The sequence below is a fragment of the Eleginops maclovinus genome, chromosome 6 (assembly GCF_036324505.1).
Source record: "Eleginops maclovinus isolate JMC-PN-2008 ecotype Puerto Natales chromosome 6, JC_Emac_rtc_rv5, whole genome shotgun sequence".
Classification (NCBI taxonomy): Eukaryota; Metazoa; Chordata; class Actinopteri; order Perciformes; family Eleginopidae; genus Eleginops; species Eleginops maclovinus.
Window position 1 is genome coordinate 14,595,543 of NC_086354.1, and position 14,067 is coordinate 14,609,609.

Below are 14,067 nucleotides of genomic sequence, written 5' to 3' on the forward strand. Positions count from 1 at the left end.
TTCCAGTAATATTGGCTTCGGGCTTTATTTCCAGCAAATGTCTCGTGAGTACACAAGTTTACAGCTCCGTCCCACAGGCTCCTAAACACCAGCAAGAACAAAGCTGCTGTTGTGCTCCTGCCAAGATATGAGCCAGACTGACATATCGGAACATTTGGCAAGAGACAAGCCTTTACTCAAGTTACCTTTAGGTGTTTTACTGAGTTATTGTTTAGTGTCGGCAGGAAAATTATATCACCAGATGGTTGAACAGCTTTTACAATTCTGTTTTAGACTACAAACCAGCAGCAAATAAGACATTTGCTGTTACGTTAAATGAGGGTGAGAAATAACCAGTTTCCTAGGAGGTCTGCGCAATCATTAATAAACGTGTAGCTTTGGCTTCATAGGTGTTGATCTCCAGCTTGTAAAGTGAAGTATTTGGAAACGTTACCTTTTAGTCTTGAAGTCAAGAGTCACAGAGCCATGTTGTGATAAAAATAAAAGTTTTAAATGTTTCAATAAAAAACACCAGGTCCAGTAAACATGATGTTTTACCAAATCAGGTGCATTACAATATCTCAGTTAACAAAAAGGATAAAACTCCTTGAGGAAATCTACAAATGGCATCATGGACAGATCCACCACATTTGAACAACAAATGTCTGGGTACAGACATCTACAAATTGTACCTTACAAGTTGACCCAGTGTGTCAAAATCTGAAGACATCAAAACATTGCCATTTAAAAATAGACACTTCATAAATCAAAGAATTAGTTACATTTAAGACTGGATACTTGAAAAGGCAGGTCAACATATATTAACAGTACATGAGCTAGTCAGATTCTTTTAGTTACACATGCTGTCCGGCTTAGCAGCACTACTCTTCAGTGTCCATGTGCTTTTTAGTTCATTTTAGTCACCAAGAGACAGAAAGGGAAAGATATGACATGGGCTAGAAAACAGTGTTACAAAAGCCAATCCCTTCTAAAGACAAGGGGAAAGGCATACCCTGCCATTACCAGCGATTAACTACCAAGTATATCATTACCTTGTCATATTTTAAGTTGACCAGCCAACTTTTAGCCATTACATGAATGTTAAATTCTCAGTGGGAGAAAAAAAATAAAATACAGTACTAGTTTAAAGAAAACATAATGTCAGGGAGGGCAGTGGAAGTCAGTCACTGAGTTGCGGATTTAGTATTCCGCAGGTTCGTCTCCCTCTTCACTCAACAAACAGGTGCGGATCAGAGCCTCGGTCACTCCGTACGGGTCGCAGTTGGCAGATGGACGGCGGTCCTCGAAGTAGCCCTTCTTCTCCTGGCCGACGTTACGAGGAATACGGATGCTGGCGCCACGGTTGGCCACACCTGCGGAGAACTCGTGGATGTTGGAGGTTTCATGGTGGCCGGTGAGACGGCGAGCGTTGTCAAGACCCCCTTTGGGATCATAGGCACGGATGTGATAGCTGTGCCTCTTCCCAAGCTTCTCAATGGATTCTTCAATAGCTCTGTAAGCAGAGAAAACAAAATTCCCATCAGAAATTTGAAATTCATGCATGTGAAACATTTTTAGATAGGCAGAGGGGTTAAAGTCAACTTTCATGATGCTTTTGACACTCACTTTAATCCACCCTCTTCCCTCATCTCTTTCGTGCTAAAGTTTGTATGGCAGCCAGCACCGTTCCAGTTGCCGGGGATTGGCTTGGGGTCAAATGAGGCAACAACACCAAAGTCTTCACAGACACGGTGCAGGATGAAGCGTGCCACCCAGAGATGATCCCCCATGTTGATACCTTCAGAAGGTCCAACCTGGAACTCCCACTGAACACACACAAATTGATTATTATAATGATATCTTTTTTAATTTAATGTAATTCATAACACACATGTAAAAACGCAAAACGTGGATTAAGCTTTTATCACTTTTACCTGAGCAGGCATCACTTCTGCATTTGTACCACAGATGTCGACTCCAGCATACAGACAAGCTCTGTAATGGGCTTCCACTATATCTCTTCCATAGGCTTTGTCAGCTCCCACACCACAGTAGTAAGGACCTGTAAATGCATTCATTATTAACAAAACATCTAGACATATATTCATGTTTCTATGCACAAACTCTCTAAACTGAATGCTTACCTTGTGGCCCAGGGAAACCATTAGATGGCCAGCCAAAAGGATGTCCGTCTGTGCCCAGAATAGTGTACTCCTGCTCCATGCCAAACCAGGGAATTTGGTCCGCCACCATCTCCATAATTTTTTTGCAGGTGATACGAAGGTTGGTTTCTGCAAGACAAAAAAATAAAACGCCGATTACGAGACTGACAACAATACAGTAAAATACGGTTTCCCAGAGCAAGACAAGTTCTGCCCTTTAAATAGCAAGGCAAATAATACAAGGATTACTTTGGAAGGTAGGCAACTATTTTTGATTTGCTTCAGTGCTTATTTAAGATGATCTTGGTTTTTCTTCAAAAAACAATGCCATCTCCAGTACATTAATGCCTAAAATGGTTAAAAAAATTATACACAAAAGTACTGCAAACTTTCAACTCTCAATACAATTACTTTTTTAGATTGCTTAAGTAATAAAGTACTGATTTAATTATGGATTTTGACTACACTAGCATCTGTTGCTTTACTGTATAATATTTGTTTAGTTTTCTGACAATTAAGCTGTGTAATATGCTTATGTACATAATACATGAATAAACCTTTTGCTTGTACTTAATGTGAGCAGGCAACAGTGTGCCTCCCCTCCCAAGGAATGCAAAGTCAGGCTAAGACTCTTAGTATTTGAATAGTTTGAGGGCAGACCCAGTCAGTTCAGATTGCATGCTGGTTTAATGCAAGATATTATGATAACATGAAAATGAAATATATGGACACATCTAGATCCAAGTTTACTACCCTTATAAAGTAATGTCACCATCCACATTGTACTGTCAGACCAATCAATAGACTTCAGTTGAAGGAAAAAGGCATATTTCTGCTTCAGTTACAGCAGCTTTGATTGTCAAATTACTTTCATTTGTAGAGGGAACCATTGTTTTAAAATAACTGATATTTTCTTTTATATTAGCCCATTCATTAAAATGTTAGAGACACTGAGTTTCATTCTTGTTACCTGCAGGTTTGCGGTTGTACTTGAGCACTTCACAGAGCACCAGCTTGTTGGGGTCTTTACGGAATGGATCCCGGAACATGGCAGCAGGCATCAGATACATGTCGCTGTTGGAGCCCTCAGACTGGTAGGTGCTGGAGCCATCGAAGTTCCACTCAGGTAGATCTACAGGAGAAGGGACATAATAGTTATATTATGAAGGACTTAATCATATGTATTTATATACAGTTTATGGAAGATTGAGGGCATTGCTTACCTTCGATGCTTTTTGGCTCACAATCCAGAGTCCTGGTTTTGCAGCGGAGCCCCTCTCCTGTTCCATCAATCCAGATGTACATGGCCTGGACTTTATCCCCCTGAGGGAGCTCCATGTACTGCTGCTTCACAGTTTTACTCAACGTGGCGCTGGAGGACGTGGCCATCTTATTTCCTTCTATAACACACCTGAGGATAAGGAGAGGAGAGCCAGTGTGAGACCTGGATGAGCTCTGAATCACATGTTGCGTAAGCGGGCGCAGAAAAACAAAAACAGCACCATTGTCTCCTCTTCCAGAAAGGAGGAGGGACGAAAAACACACTGAGGATGTCAAAAGAAGCCACATTTCCAGTCTTTTCCCCCCTCTAGTTTGGAAACAAAGGGAACTTGCCACCGCATGTCCATGACCATTAGGATTAGGTTTAATGAGGCAGCTCATAAAGGATGGCACGCTGACAATCTCATAACAAGGCAACAAAAACCAATGTAAATTCGGCAATAAATATGTACATTTACTTAACATCCTGTTGCCAAAACGCCTATTATAGTAGTCATGGTTACTAGAGTTGACTGCCACCATGAGACAACATTACATCATATGCTCCCTCGTCCGTATCCAGCATCACTTACACTAATATTAACATACCACTTGTACATATAACATCTTAAACTGAATCAAAAAACTGGATCCACAGGAGAGAGAAAATAATACCCATGGTTGGTAAGATCAATGTCTCAAAACTGTAACATTGAGAAGTCTGGTACACTGAGTAGGCTACACGCTGAGTTTGAGCACCACAAATAACTTAGAACACACAGAGAAAATAAGTTGTATTACCTGCAACAACGAGGAAATCGAAATAAAAACTAGAGGACTTAAAGGTCCAATGTCTTGTCGTGTGATATCTTGCTTGTGTCTCTCTCATTCTCCGGTACCAAGTGGCGGGGATCCTTGCACATTTATAAGAGCAGGAACTGGGACGTCGTCTCTTTGATTGGTTGAGGAAGCGGCAGCGTGTTAGGTCCAAGGCTGATTGAAGGCACATGCAAGCCCGGCCATTGGATAGGCTGCACACCGAAACGCAACGCCCTCTAGCAGGAGCTCGGCCGCATGCTGCTGCTGCAAGTGCACGTTCTTGACTCACTATTATGTGTGTGCAGCCTTATCTTTACGTATGTAAAACGATGTAACGAATTATATTTAAAGTATAAACGATGCTGCGATGGAAAACGTGCTTCATTGTTGGAAACGGAACCAACAGTGTGGAACAACATGTCAAAACAACCTCAGCACCAAACAATCAGGTAGTTCTCGGTGCAAGACGCCACCCCGTGGGGGAAGACAGGTGCTGCATGGGAGTACTGGTTTAAATGGTTATGGTTATGTAATCCCACTAAGAAATATCGTCTGGTACACTCCGGTTTAGTCCTGAATGCACCCGTGACCAAATCATGCGTAAAGGGAATAATCCTTAAAATAATCTGGAACAAAACAAAATTGTTGTTTAAAGTCAAATGAGTGTGATGCCTATCTTGGGTTATTTAAGTTGCCAAGGTACTCATTGCATGAAATTGGTAAAGGCCACCTTTGCAGTTTGATTTCAAATGAATGAATGAAAGAAGGGAGACCTTTTACCTGCAGTTTGAAAGGCCTTCTTAACGTGTCAATAAAAGGAAATTGAAGAGGAAAACAAATATGCTCCCATGTAAATTAATGTCATTGTCTTGTTGAATACTACTATTTTTCTGTTTATAAACAGCAATGACCACACCTTTATATATACAATCTATGGTTTTAACAAAATATGACGTGTGTGTTTACATTCAGCATTTAGATTACCAACTAGCTATCGTAACTCTGCTAAAGCTAGGCTAGTAGCTTAAACTTTTAGCAAGGATTATTTATGAGATGTTGTTATATTGTCATGGTTGGGTTTAGCCACTGCTTCAAAGGGTTAAATGCGGGATCAACCAAATTCCGTGGTGTAGTAACGAAGTAGATTTACTGAAGTGCTCTACTTAGATTTTGAGAGACTTTACATTTTTTGCAACTTTGTTATTCTACCGCACTACAATTCAGATGTAAATGGTGTACTTTAACTCCACTACATTTATTCAGTATCCTTTGTTACATCGCATATTTGGATTAATGAAGTGAAATAAAAGCATCACTTAAACATGACTTTGGTTACACCTGGAGGCTGGAGTAAATTCACAAGCTACCCTGCAGCATACAAAGTAATTCAAACATGCTCCACCTTTACTAGTTTTGATAACACTTTAATGCATCAACCATTTTTATTAAAACATATGATGACTTGGTCTTTGAGAATATGAGATGGACATTTTCCACTACTTTTCTGACATTTCTTAGATTTAATCATTGATAGTTATAGTTAGTTTTCTCATATGCATGCATAGTGAGTTACATCAAATCAGCTGGCATGGACATTGATGTTGTTGACAAAGCACTGGCCCTTTTGGATACCTTCTGTAGCTGCAAAGCAACGTGAAATGTTGTCAGTGCCAAAGAGCATGGAGACATTGCCTCGGGCCTTATTCCTCAAGACGCCCACTGACCTTGTGGCATTAAGCTTGCTTTGAGCTGTAAGTAAGGGTGGTGCTGTATTGAGACAAATGAACAGGTCTTAAGTTGTAGTTACAATGGACAATTTGAGGGGAGACAGTGTAGAAAAACTCCTAATGATTGTCTGCTAATGGCCAGACTGTGGGCTAAAATAGCTTACTGTGGCAGAAGCTGGACATTTCTTTTATCCCGCTTCTAAAGAAAGAGGATGTGTCCACCAAAGCTCTGCAGCAGGCTCTGGAAAACAGGGTTTTGCAGTGCATGTACGTTGTTGTGAATTAGTGTAGGAAGTAAATTACCACAAACATGTATCTTATCAGCCTGCAGCCCTCTGGCAATGTTGTGCCCTGGATTCAAACTAGTGGACAGGAAGTGTGCCAAGTGAATTCAGCAACAAAATGTTAGTATTCATATTTGGAGACTCTCCCTTCTATGACACAGAATGACATTTTATTGCTTTAGTATCCACGTTGACTACAATACTGTGTCCCTTTTAAACGTTGCTTGTTTGGACTGGTTCTGGCCCCCTGTGATACACTGAGGACAAAAGCTTTGTTACATACTGTAATAATGTGCAATACTTGAACTGTGTAATACTTTAATTTAGTCTGGCATTAATACTGTGTTTATACTGTACATTTCAAGTAATATTTGTTTATGCGATTCATGCATTTTACATTTTATTATTAATGACAATTTGGATCTGGATTTTTACATTGTTTTATGTATATTCTTCCATATGTATAGTTATAATTGCATATTGTTGTACATTATATGTCTTTCTTATTTGTATTAAATTAACCTGTGACACACTAAAAAACATTGTATGACATAGCATCCTAAAAATGATCATGAACAAACTTCTGCTTTTGTTTTGTCTTGCAGTTCAGTGGATGGACAGCACCACCTGATGGACTCAGACCTCCAGAGCAGCAGATGAAGAAGAAGAGGAGGAGGAGAGACTGTATCATGATGTGGCAATAATAACAACACTCTCTCTGAACCATCAGACATCTATCTACTCTGGAGGGCCTAGGGGGTCAAGGTAAGACCAAAACAATAAAGAACTGAGACTTCAGTTTTTAGTTGGAAACATATTTTGGGAAAACATACTGATGTTTATTTTTCATTAAGTCACAAAGCAGTATATTTGAAATCACTTTCATGGTATTAAGGCGATTCTTCAAATATTTATAAATAACACATAGTACACCGATGAAACATTGAAATTGAATGAAAATGGACGTTTATCCACAAAAAACAAAACAAACATATGTTTGTTAAGGGCTTTTAACCACATCTTCGAGTGGTTGGGATGGCTCAGAAATAATGGAGATGGATGGATTCTAAAACCAAAGCTAGTTCAAATATTAAGAAATTGCCATAGTAGCTGCAACTTGCATTAAGTAGTTATCTTAACGTTTTACAAGACATTATATAAACCTAACCATTTAAATTAAAAATCTCCAATAAAATAAAAATACAAATAATAACATATTATATACACATATTATATGCATTTATATGGAGATTTACTTTTAGTGTACTTAAAAAGAAAGGGATGGAATCTTATTTAATGATGATTTGGTTCAGTTTTTTGACATAATTATATTTCATATATTATTATATATATTTCAAATACAAAAATGACTTTTTTAAAAACATTTTTTATCCTGGACTCTTATATCACTGTCCTTGGCAGACAAAGAGCAATCGAAAACTAAGAAACTGTATTCAAATAAATATGTGGAAATTGTCAAAATTAGGGAGGTGGGGTTATGCTTTTTATTTAGATAAATGCTGGGTTATTGTATGTTTTTTTTTAAAAAGTCGGGTATAGTATTAAAATGTATTACCAGAGATTTCAGTTCTTTTCCCCCTTCCACTGTTAGATTTCCTCTTTAAAGTAAAATAAAATTAAACATTGACGATGTGTGCGCCAAAGTCCAAAATAATGACACACAATTCCTGACAACAATGTTGTGTCTGGGCTTTAGTTCCCTCATTATATTCAACAAATATTCCCAGATTGTCATTGCCAATGTTTTGTCTGACTGACATATCTTTGGCTATCTGTAACACTTTACATTATTTTTTACCAGGCCTTCACTTTATCTGCACCAGGAAGGAGAACTACTGTCAAATGTATCATGTCCTATACAACTAGCTCTAAACAAAATCATTTAACAAACAGAGTAAAAGGTATCCTCGGATTCAGACAAACTTAATAAAATACATAGTTAGTGGTTTCTCCAACATTTAGTAATTGCAATTATTTAGGGGATTTCTGGATTCAACCACAGCAATGCATTGTTCAAATATTGGTAGCTTACATAAATATGACACTTACAGGATGATTTGTTGTTTACTGTACACTATGTAACCAGGCCATTCATTATTCTAAATCTTCGACACTTATCATTATATTTTTTAATTCTGAAATACATCTCAAACTCAGGGTTATTTTATGTACTGTGCTGTAGACATTTACACCAGGGGATACATCAGTGCAGAGTGTCGACTTGCTGATACCGTGGGAATCTGATGTATTCACAAATTCACTTTAACATGATGACATGTCATAATACAACTGACAAGTGTAATATAAGTGACTAGAAGAAGTTTTACTGTGTGTACATCTCATGAGTTACTCCCACATCTCTCTTTATCATACTTATTATCCCAAAGCAGATAGACAAATGAGTGACTTCATAAGAGAGAGACTTTCTATCAGGTCAGGGAGCAAAAACATCTCTTTAGATGCATAGAACTAAGCGCAAGGCTACTTTTTAGAGCCTCCATAACCACACTGTCACAGACACTTTTCCCACTAGTTTTTGTGTGTAGTGCATCTGCAAAAATAGAAGACAAAACGCACAATATAAGAAAACTAAAGATTAATTTAACCAATAGCATTTTAAATGATTACCATTAAAATATTCATGGTTATTGCATTCATTTCATAAGCATACTTTCTTTGGCTAGGATAATTTTCCATTGAAAATTTGATATTGTTAAAGAATCAGTTATACAGTGGTATGCAAAAGTTTGGGCACCCCTTAGGAAAACCACTGCATCAGTTTGTCACTTGCTGAGCTTTTGAAGCAGCAACTTCATTTTAACATATGTTATACCTTATGGTAACAGAAACATCTCAGTAGTGAAATAACTTTTATTGGTCAAACAGAAATATGTTTATGTGCATTCAAACAAAAATAGGCATGTGCATAAATTTGGGCACCCCTAAGAAATAATTCCATTAATATTTAGTATTGCCTCCTTTTGCTGCAATAACGGCCTGTAGACGCCTCCTGTAGCCACAGACAAGTCCCTTAAGCCTGGCAGGTGGTATTTTGGCCCATTCTTCCACACAAAACGTCTCCAGTTCAGTCAGGTTTCTTGGCCTCCGTGCATGGACAGCCTTCTTCAAATAAATCCATACATTTTCAATGATGTTAAGGTCTGGGGACTGGGATGGCCATTCCAGAACATTGTACCTGTGCTTCTGCATGAATTCCTTGGTGGATTTTGATCGGTGCTTAGGATCATTGTCCTGCTGAAAAATCCAACCCCGGCGTAGCTTCAACTTTGTGACTGACTCTAGAACATTCTTGTCAAGAATCTCCTGGTACTGTAAGGAATTCATGTGGCCCTCAACTTTAACAAGTTTTCCAGTACCTGTGCTAGCCACACAGCCCCATAACATGATAGATCCTCCACCAAATTTTACAGTGGGCAACAAGTTCTTTTCATTGAATGCAGTGTGTTTTTTTCGCCATGCATACCTGTTCATGTTATGACCAAATAACTCAATCTTGGTCTCATCTGACCACAGTATTTTGTTCCAAAATGCTTCTGGCTTGTCCAGATGTGCTTTTGCATACCTCATGCGACTCTTCTTGTGATTAACACTCAGGAAAGGCTTTTTGCACATCACCCTTCCAATGAGCTCTTCCTGGTGCAAAGTACGCTGGATTGTGGAACGGTGAACAACTACACCATCAGCAGCCAGATGTTGTTGTAGTTCTCTGGAGGTGGTCTGTGGCTTCTCTGTGACCATTTTCACCATCCTTCGCCTGTGCCTTTCCCCTATTTTTGTCGGCCTACCACATCTTTCCTTCACACGGACTGTTCCTGTGGCCTTCCATTTCACAACTACGTTTCTGACTGTGGAGACAGACAGTTTAAACCTGTCAGATAATTTTTTGTACCCTTCTCCTAATTTATAATGTTGGATTATCTTAGCTTTCAGGTCAGTGGAGAGTTGTTTTGAGGTCCCCATCTTGCCACTCCCTAAGAAAGAACCTAGGCCAGGCACAGCCAGCTATTACCTATGTTAAATAGCCTTTTTCATGATTGGTTCCACCTGTCTTTGTAATTGAAGGTCTAATGAGCTAATCAAAGCAATTTTGTGCAGCAACCTGTCAGCTATAAATCCGTACAGGTGTTGAAATGAATGCTATTTATAAGGGTGCCCAAACTTTTGCACATCCCATTTTTTGCATTTTATTTTATTATAATAAAACTATGTAATGCTACCCTAAGAATTTTGGTCTGGAAAACACTAAAACGTCTACATCTTTGTAGGAAAACAAATGTTGTTGCTGTGATCTTCTATTATAAAGGAAAAGCAAATTGTCATGAAATCTCAGAGGGGTGCCCAAACTTTTGCATACCACTGTATTTAACCACTGTTTTACTTAAGTCACCATCTGGCCCTCATGCCTGGAAATAATGTATTCCAGATCATTTACCAATATGAAATCTGCTAACTAGTAATCATACTTTTAATCAATGTCCAAAAAACACTCATTATTTTGGTGCTGTTTACCAATGGATGCAGTGCTGCGATCCACCTGTTTAGTATCAGACCTAATGATAAAGAACAGGTATTGGCTGTGTTGCAACCCATTCACACTATTTACAGTTTTCTTATTAAATTATTTTACAGTTTGGAAAAAAGATTTTACAAATGACATCACATTATTTCATTATTATTACATTTCATTGCTAAACTGCTAGACCTCCTAAGGTGAGGTATTAAAATCTGTATCTAGAGTTGGATCGCTCATTCAATCAATTGAGAGCTTTTTTTTCATTTAACCCTTGTATTATGTTGAAAAAAAATTACATTGATTATGTTGCGGGTCATTTTGACCCATACTGTGTAAATGCACTCAAAACAGTCAAGAAAACAGGTTAAACCAATAACAACTTTATTTTAGATTACATAAACATTTAGAAAAGTGACATACAATACATTTTTAATTCCAACACTATATTTAAGAACTATTTAGTCTAATCCTCTTGTCCTCCTCCCGGGTCAAAATGATAATTCTTCCCTCCTTCTTTCCTCCTGCCATGCTCTCTCCTTCCTTCTTCTCATCCTGTTTTCCTTCTCTCTGTTCATCCTCCTCTATTCCCTTCTTTTCTCCCTTCATTCCTTCCTTCATTCTTTCCTCCTTCCTTCCTTCTTCTCTTCCTTCCTTCCTTTCTCCCTTCTTTCCTTCCTACCTTCTTTCCTTCCTCCCTTCCTCCTTCCTTGACCAAAGAAAGCACAAGTGCTACGTTTTTCCCTCTTCATGAACACATTTCTTTTTAACTTTGACTTCAACTTTAACTTCATCCCAGCGAACTTTAACTTTTCAATGTTCTCCACATTTTTCTTCAACATTTTCAATGTTCTCCACATGATGGACAGAATGTTACTGTGTGCTTTCTGCAGATGTAATTCTTGCATTTCACACAAGAGGTACTTGTTTTACTGTCCTCTCGGGAGGGACAGACCTGGCATCTTTTCCTTTTTTTTCCACCTGTGTCCACTGGATGTTGGTTGGGTGAGGTTGGGTTGGGTGAGGCTGCAGGTTGGTCGGGTGACCTGAGCAATGACAGCTGCAGCTGCTGGGGATCGAGCTGGCCTGGCTCGCGTCTGGATCTTGGGAGTGATAAGTGCTTTGCCGAGTTCTTCCAGGAAAAGCCGACGTCTGTACAATTTGCCGGCATTCCATTTCTGGTTGATTGCACTCCACAGGACATAGGCATTGTAAGCAGACACGTCCACAATGTTGTAGAAAATCACCAAAGGCCAACGGGCTGTCTTGCGCTGGCAGCTGTATGTTGCTGTGACTTTGTCCAGATTGTCAACTCCTCCTTTGGTGGAGTTATAATCCAGGATCATTTGTGGCTTCATGTCTTCTCTTGTGCTCAGAGATGCATCTGTGTGCATTGTACTCATTACAAGAACATTCTTGTTTCTCTTTGGGCAGTATGAAACAACTGTTGCTTTCTCAGTGAAAGCAAATATTGAGGAATGCAGAGGTCTGCCCTGCATCTTCAGAATTTCAGTGGGAAGTTCTGGCTTATTTCTTCTGACTGTTCCCAACATGGTCAGCTTTCTCTTCTGAAGTTCATCTCCAAGGCGGTAGGATGTAAAGAAGTTGTCACATGTGATGTTATGACCTTGCAGCCCTTCACTCATTTCCAGCACCACACGCATCCCCTTGATTCTTCTCAGATGTTCCTCCAGGTAGCTTTCCAGTGTATACTTGCATATTCCATGCATAGCTGGATTTTGCATCACAGGCTGCCCATATTTTGATGCCATACTTGGCGGGCTTGTTGGGCATGTACTTTCGGAAAGGACAGCGCCCCCTGAATGGAACAAGGCGCTCATCTACAGTAACATGGGGACCAGGATTGTACAACAAAGGTAAAATTTCAACCCATTTATCCCACACATCTCTGATCGCAGCTAGTTTGTCTCTTTCACGTCGACCAGCTCTGGTGTCGCGGTTGTCAAAGCGGATCACACGAGATATCATGTGGAATGTCTCCAGAGACATTGTTGCACGAAAGATTGGCCTTCCTTTCTCTTCATTCCATAGACTTGCAGTTGCTTCTCCCTTTGACCTGTACACTCCAGCTAATAACAGAACTCCAATGTAAGCATGCAAGTCAGTCTGATCCAGTGGCTTCCATTTCTCTTGAAACACACGTCTCCCCTCCAAGTTGGTCATTTCCAGTATAATCCTCTCTATTGGTGAGGATATGAAGAGCTGAAATGCTGATTGAATCTCATCAACTCGTGTGACAGCAAATCTTGTAGGACCGGGAGTCATTTTGATCACATTGGAAGATGACAGTCTGCCTCGGCTTGGGTGTGGTGATGTTGACCATTTTATATGACCGTCCTTAGATGCCCATGTCCCCTCTGTGGATGATGATTGCTGCATTCCTTGGTTTTCATCTGTTGGAGGAACAACGGCAGACTCGTCCTCTGAATCCTCCTCATCGTAGGAAAATTGACAATCTGGATCAGCAATAACATTGTCCTCTGTCTCTGAAAGATCCTCTGGTTCTGAAATATCTTCCTCTACATCACTATCCCAGTTCAAAATCTGTGATAAAGCCTCCTCAGCTGCCGTCCTTCTGGAGCTCATTTTTGGTGAGTTTGTGAAAGAGATGACATGAGAACAGTGACAAGGACAAGTGTGAGAAAGTTCCCTCTCTTCACACACCTGGCTCTGGGTCTCAGAGGCAATCAAAATACAAACAATTGTACATCAAAGTAAAAAGTACATCAAAGAGACATGTTTATTTTGGATCTGAACAGCTATTTACCCACATTAAAGGGTCTGGGTCAAAATGACCCGCAACATCATCTTTGTATACAAACTCTGCACAGACATTCCACTACACATCAAAGTGTCCAGATTTTACACACCAGTTCATGACCCTAGATGATGAAAAGTCACCAAATTTCATCAAGAAAAAGAAAGGATAAACAGTACTTTGGTCAACACAAAAACTGAAATGGGTCAAATTGACCCTTAACATAATACAAGGGTTAAGGACAAAGAACTGCAGTGCAATATTCACATTGGTAGTTACATGACTGATGAATAAAGTGAAACACAAGTTTATTTTAGGTGACAAGTACCTTTTTTAAATAGTTTTAGCACTTGGACCTCATTTTTGCATTCAACAAAAAAATACTCAGTCTTCCTAATATGTTGTGAACTCAGACTCTCACTAACAGTAAAGATCAGTTTCACTGCAATGCTATTAATCAAGGATACACATGACAAAGATTAAAACATGGCTGTCGACATTGATG

General features: G+C 39.3%; 1 protein-coding gene and 1 pseudogene across 1 annotated transcript; both read right to left on the reverse strand.

Annotated features, from left to right (window-relative positions):
* Window positions 1-468: 468 nt before the first annotated feature.
* On the reverse strand, window positions 469-4,427 carry glula (glutamate-ammonia ligase (glutamine synthase) a). The gene is made up of 7 exons (XM_063885862.1): window positions 4,203-4,427; window positions 3,365-3,552; window positions 3,112-3,273; window positions 2,124-2,270; window positions 1,914-2,041; window positions 1,606-1,805; window positions 469-1,492 (listed from the first exon to the last, which is right to left on the reverse strand). Exons 2-7 carry the CDS (start codon window positions 3,528-3,530, stop codon window positions 1,180-1,182), a joined length of 1,116 nt encoding a protein of 371 aa, XP_063741932.1. The 5' UTR covers window positions 3,531-3,552; window positions 4,203-4,427; the 3' UTR covers window positions 469-1,179.
* Window positions 4,428-11,146: 6,719 nt separating this feature from the next.
* On the reverse strand, window positions 11,147-13,800 carry LOC134865678 (piggyBac transposable element-derived protein 4-like; annotated as a pseudogene).
* Between the last annotated feature and the right edge of the window lie 267 nt (window positions 13,801-14,067).

Excerpts from the sequence above, each read along its gene's own strand:
- glula (XM_063885862.1), bottom strand. The coding sequence starts at position 3,530 with ATGGCCACGTCCTCCAGCGCCACGTTGAGTAAAACTGTGAAGCAGCAG. Across the intron at positions 3,274-3,364 it reads TGAGCCAAAAAGCATCGAAG|ATCTACCTGAGTGGAACTTC; the intron begins GTAAGCAATGCC and ends CTTCTCCTGTAG. Across the intron at positions 1,493-1,605 it reads AGGGAAGAGGGTGGATTAAA|AGCTATTGAAGAATCCATTG; the intron begins GTGAGTGTCAAA and ends CTCTGCTTACAG.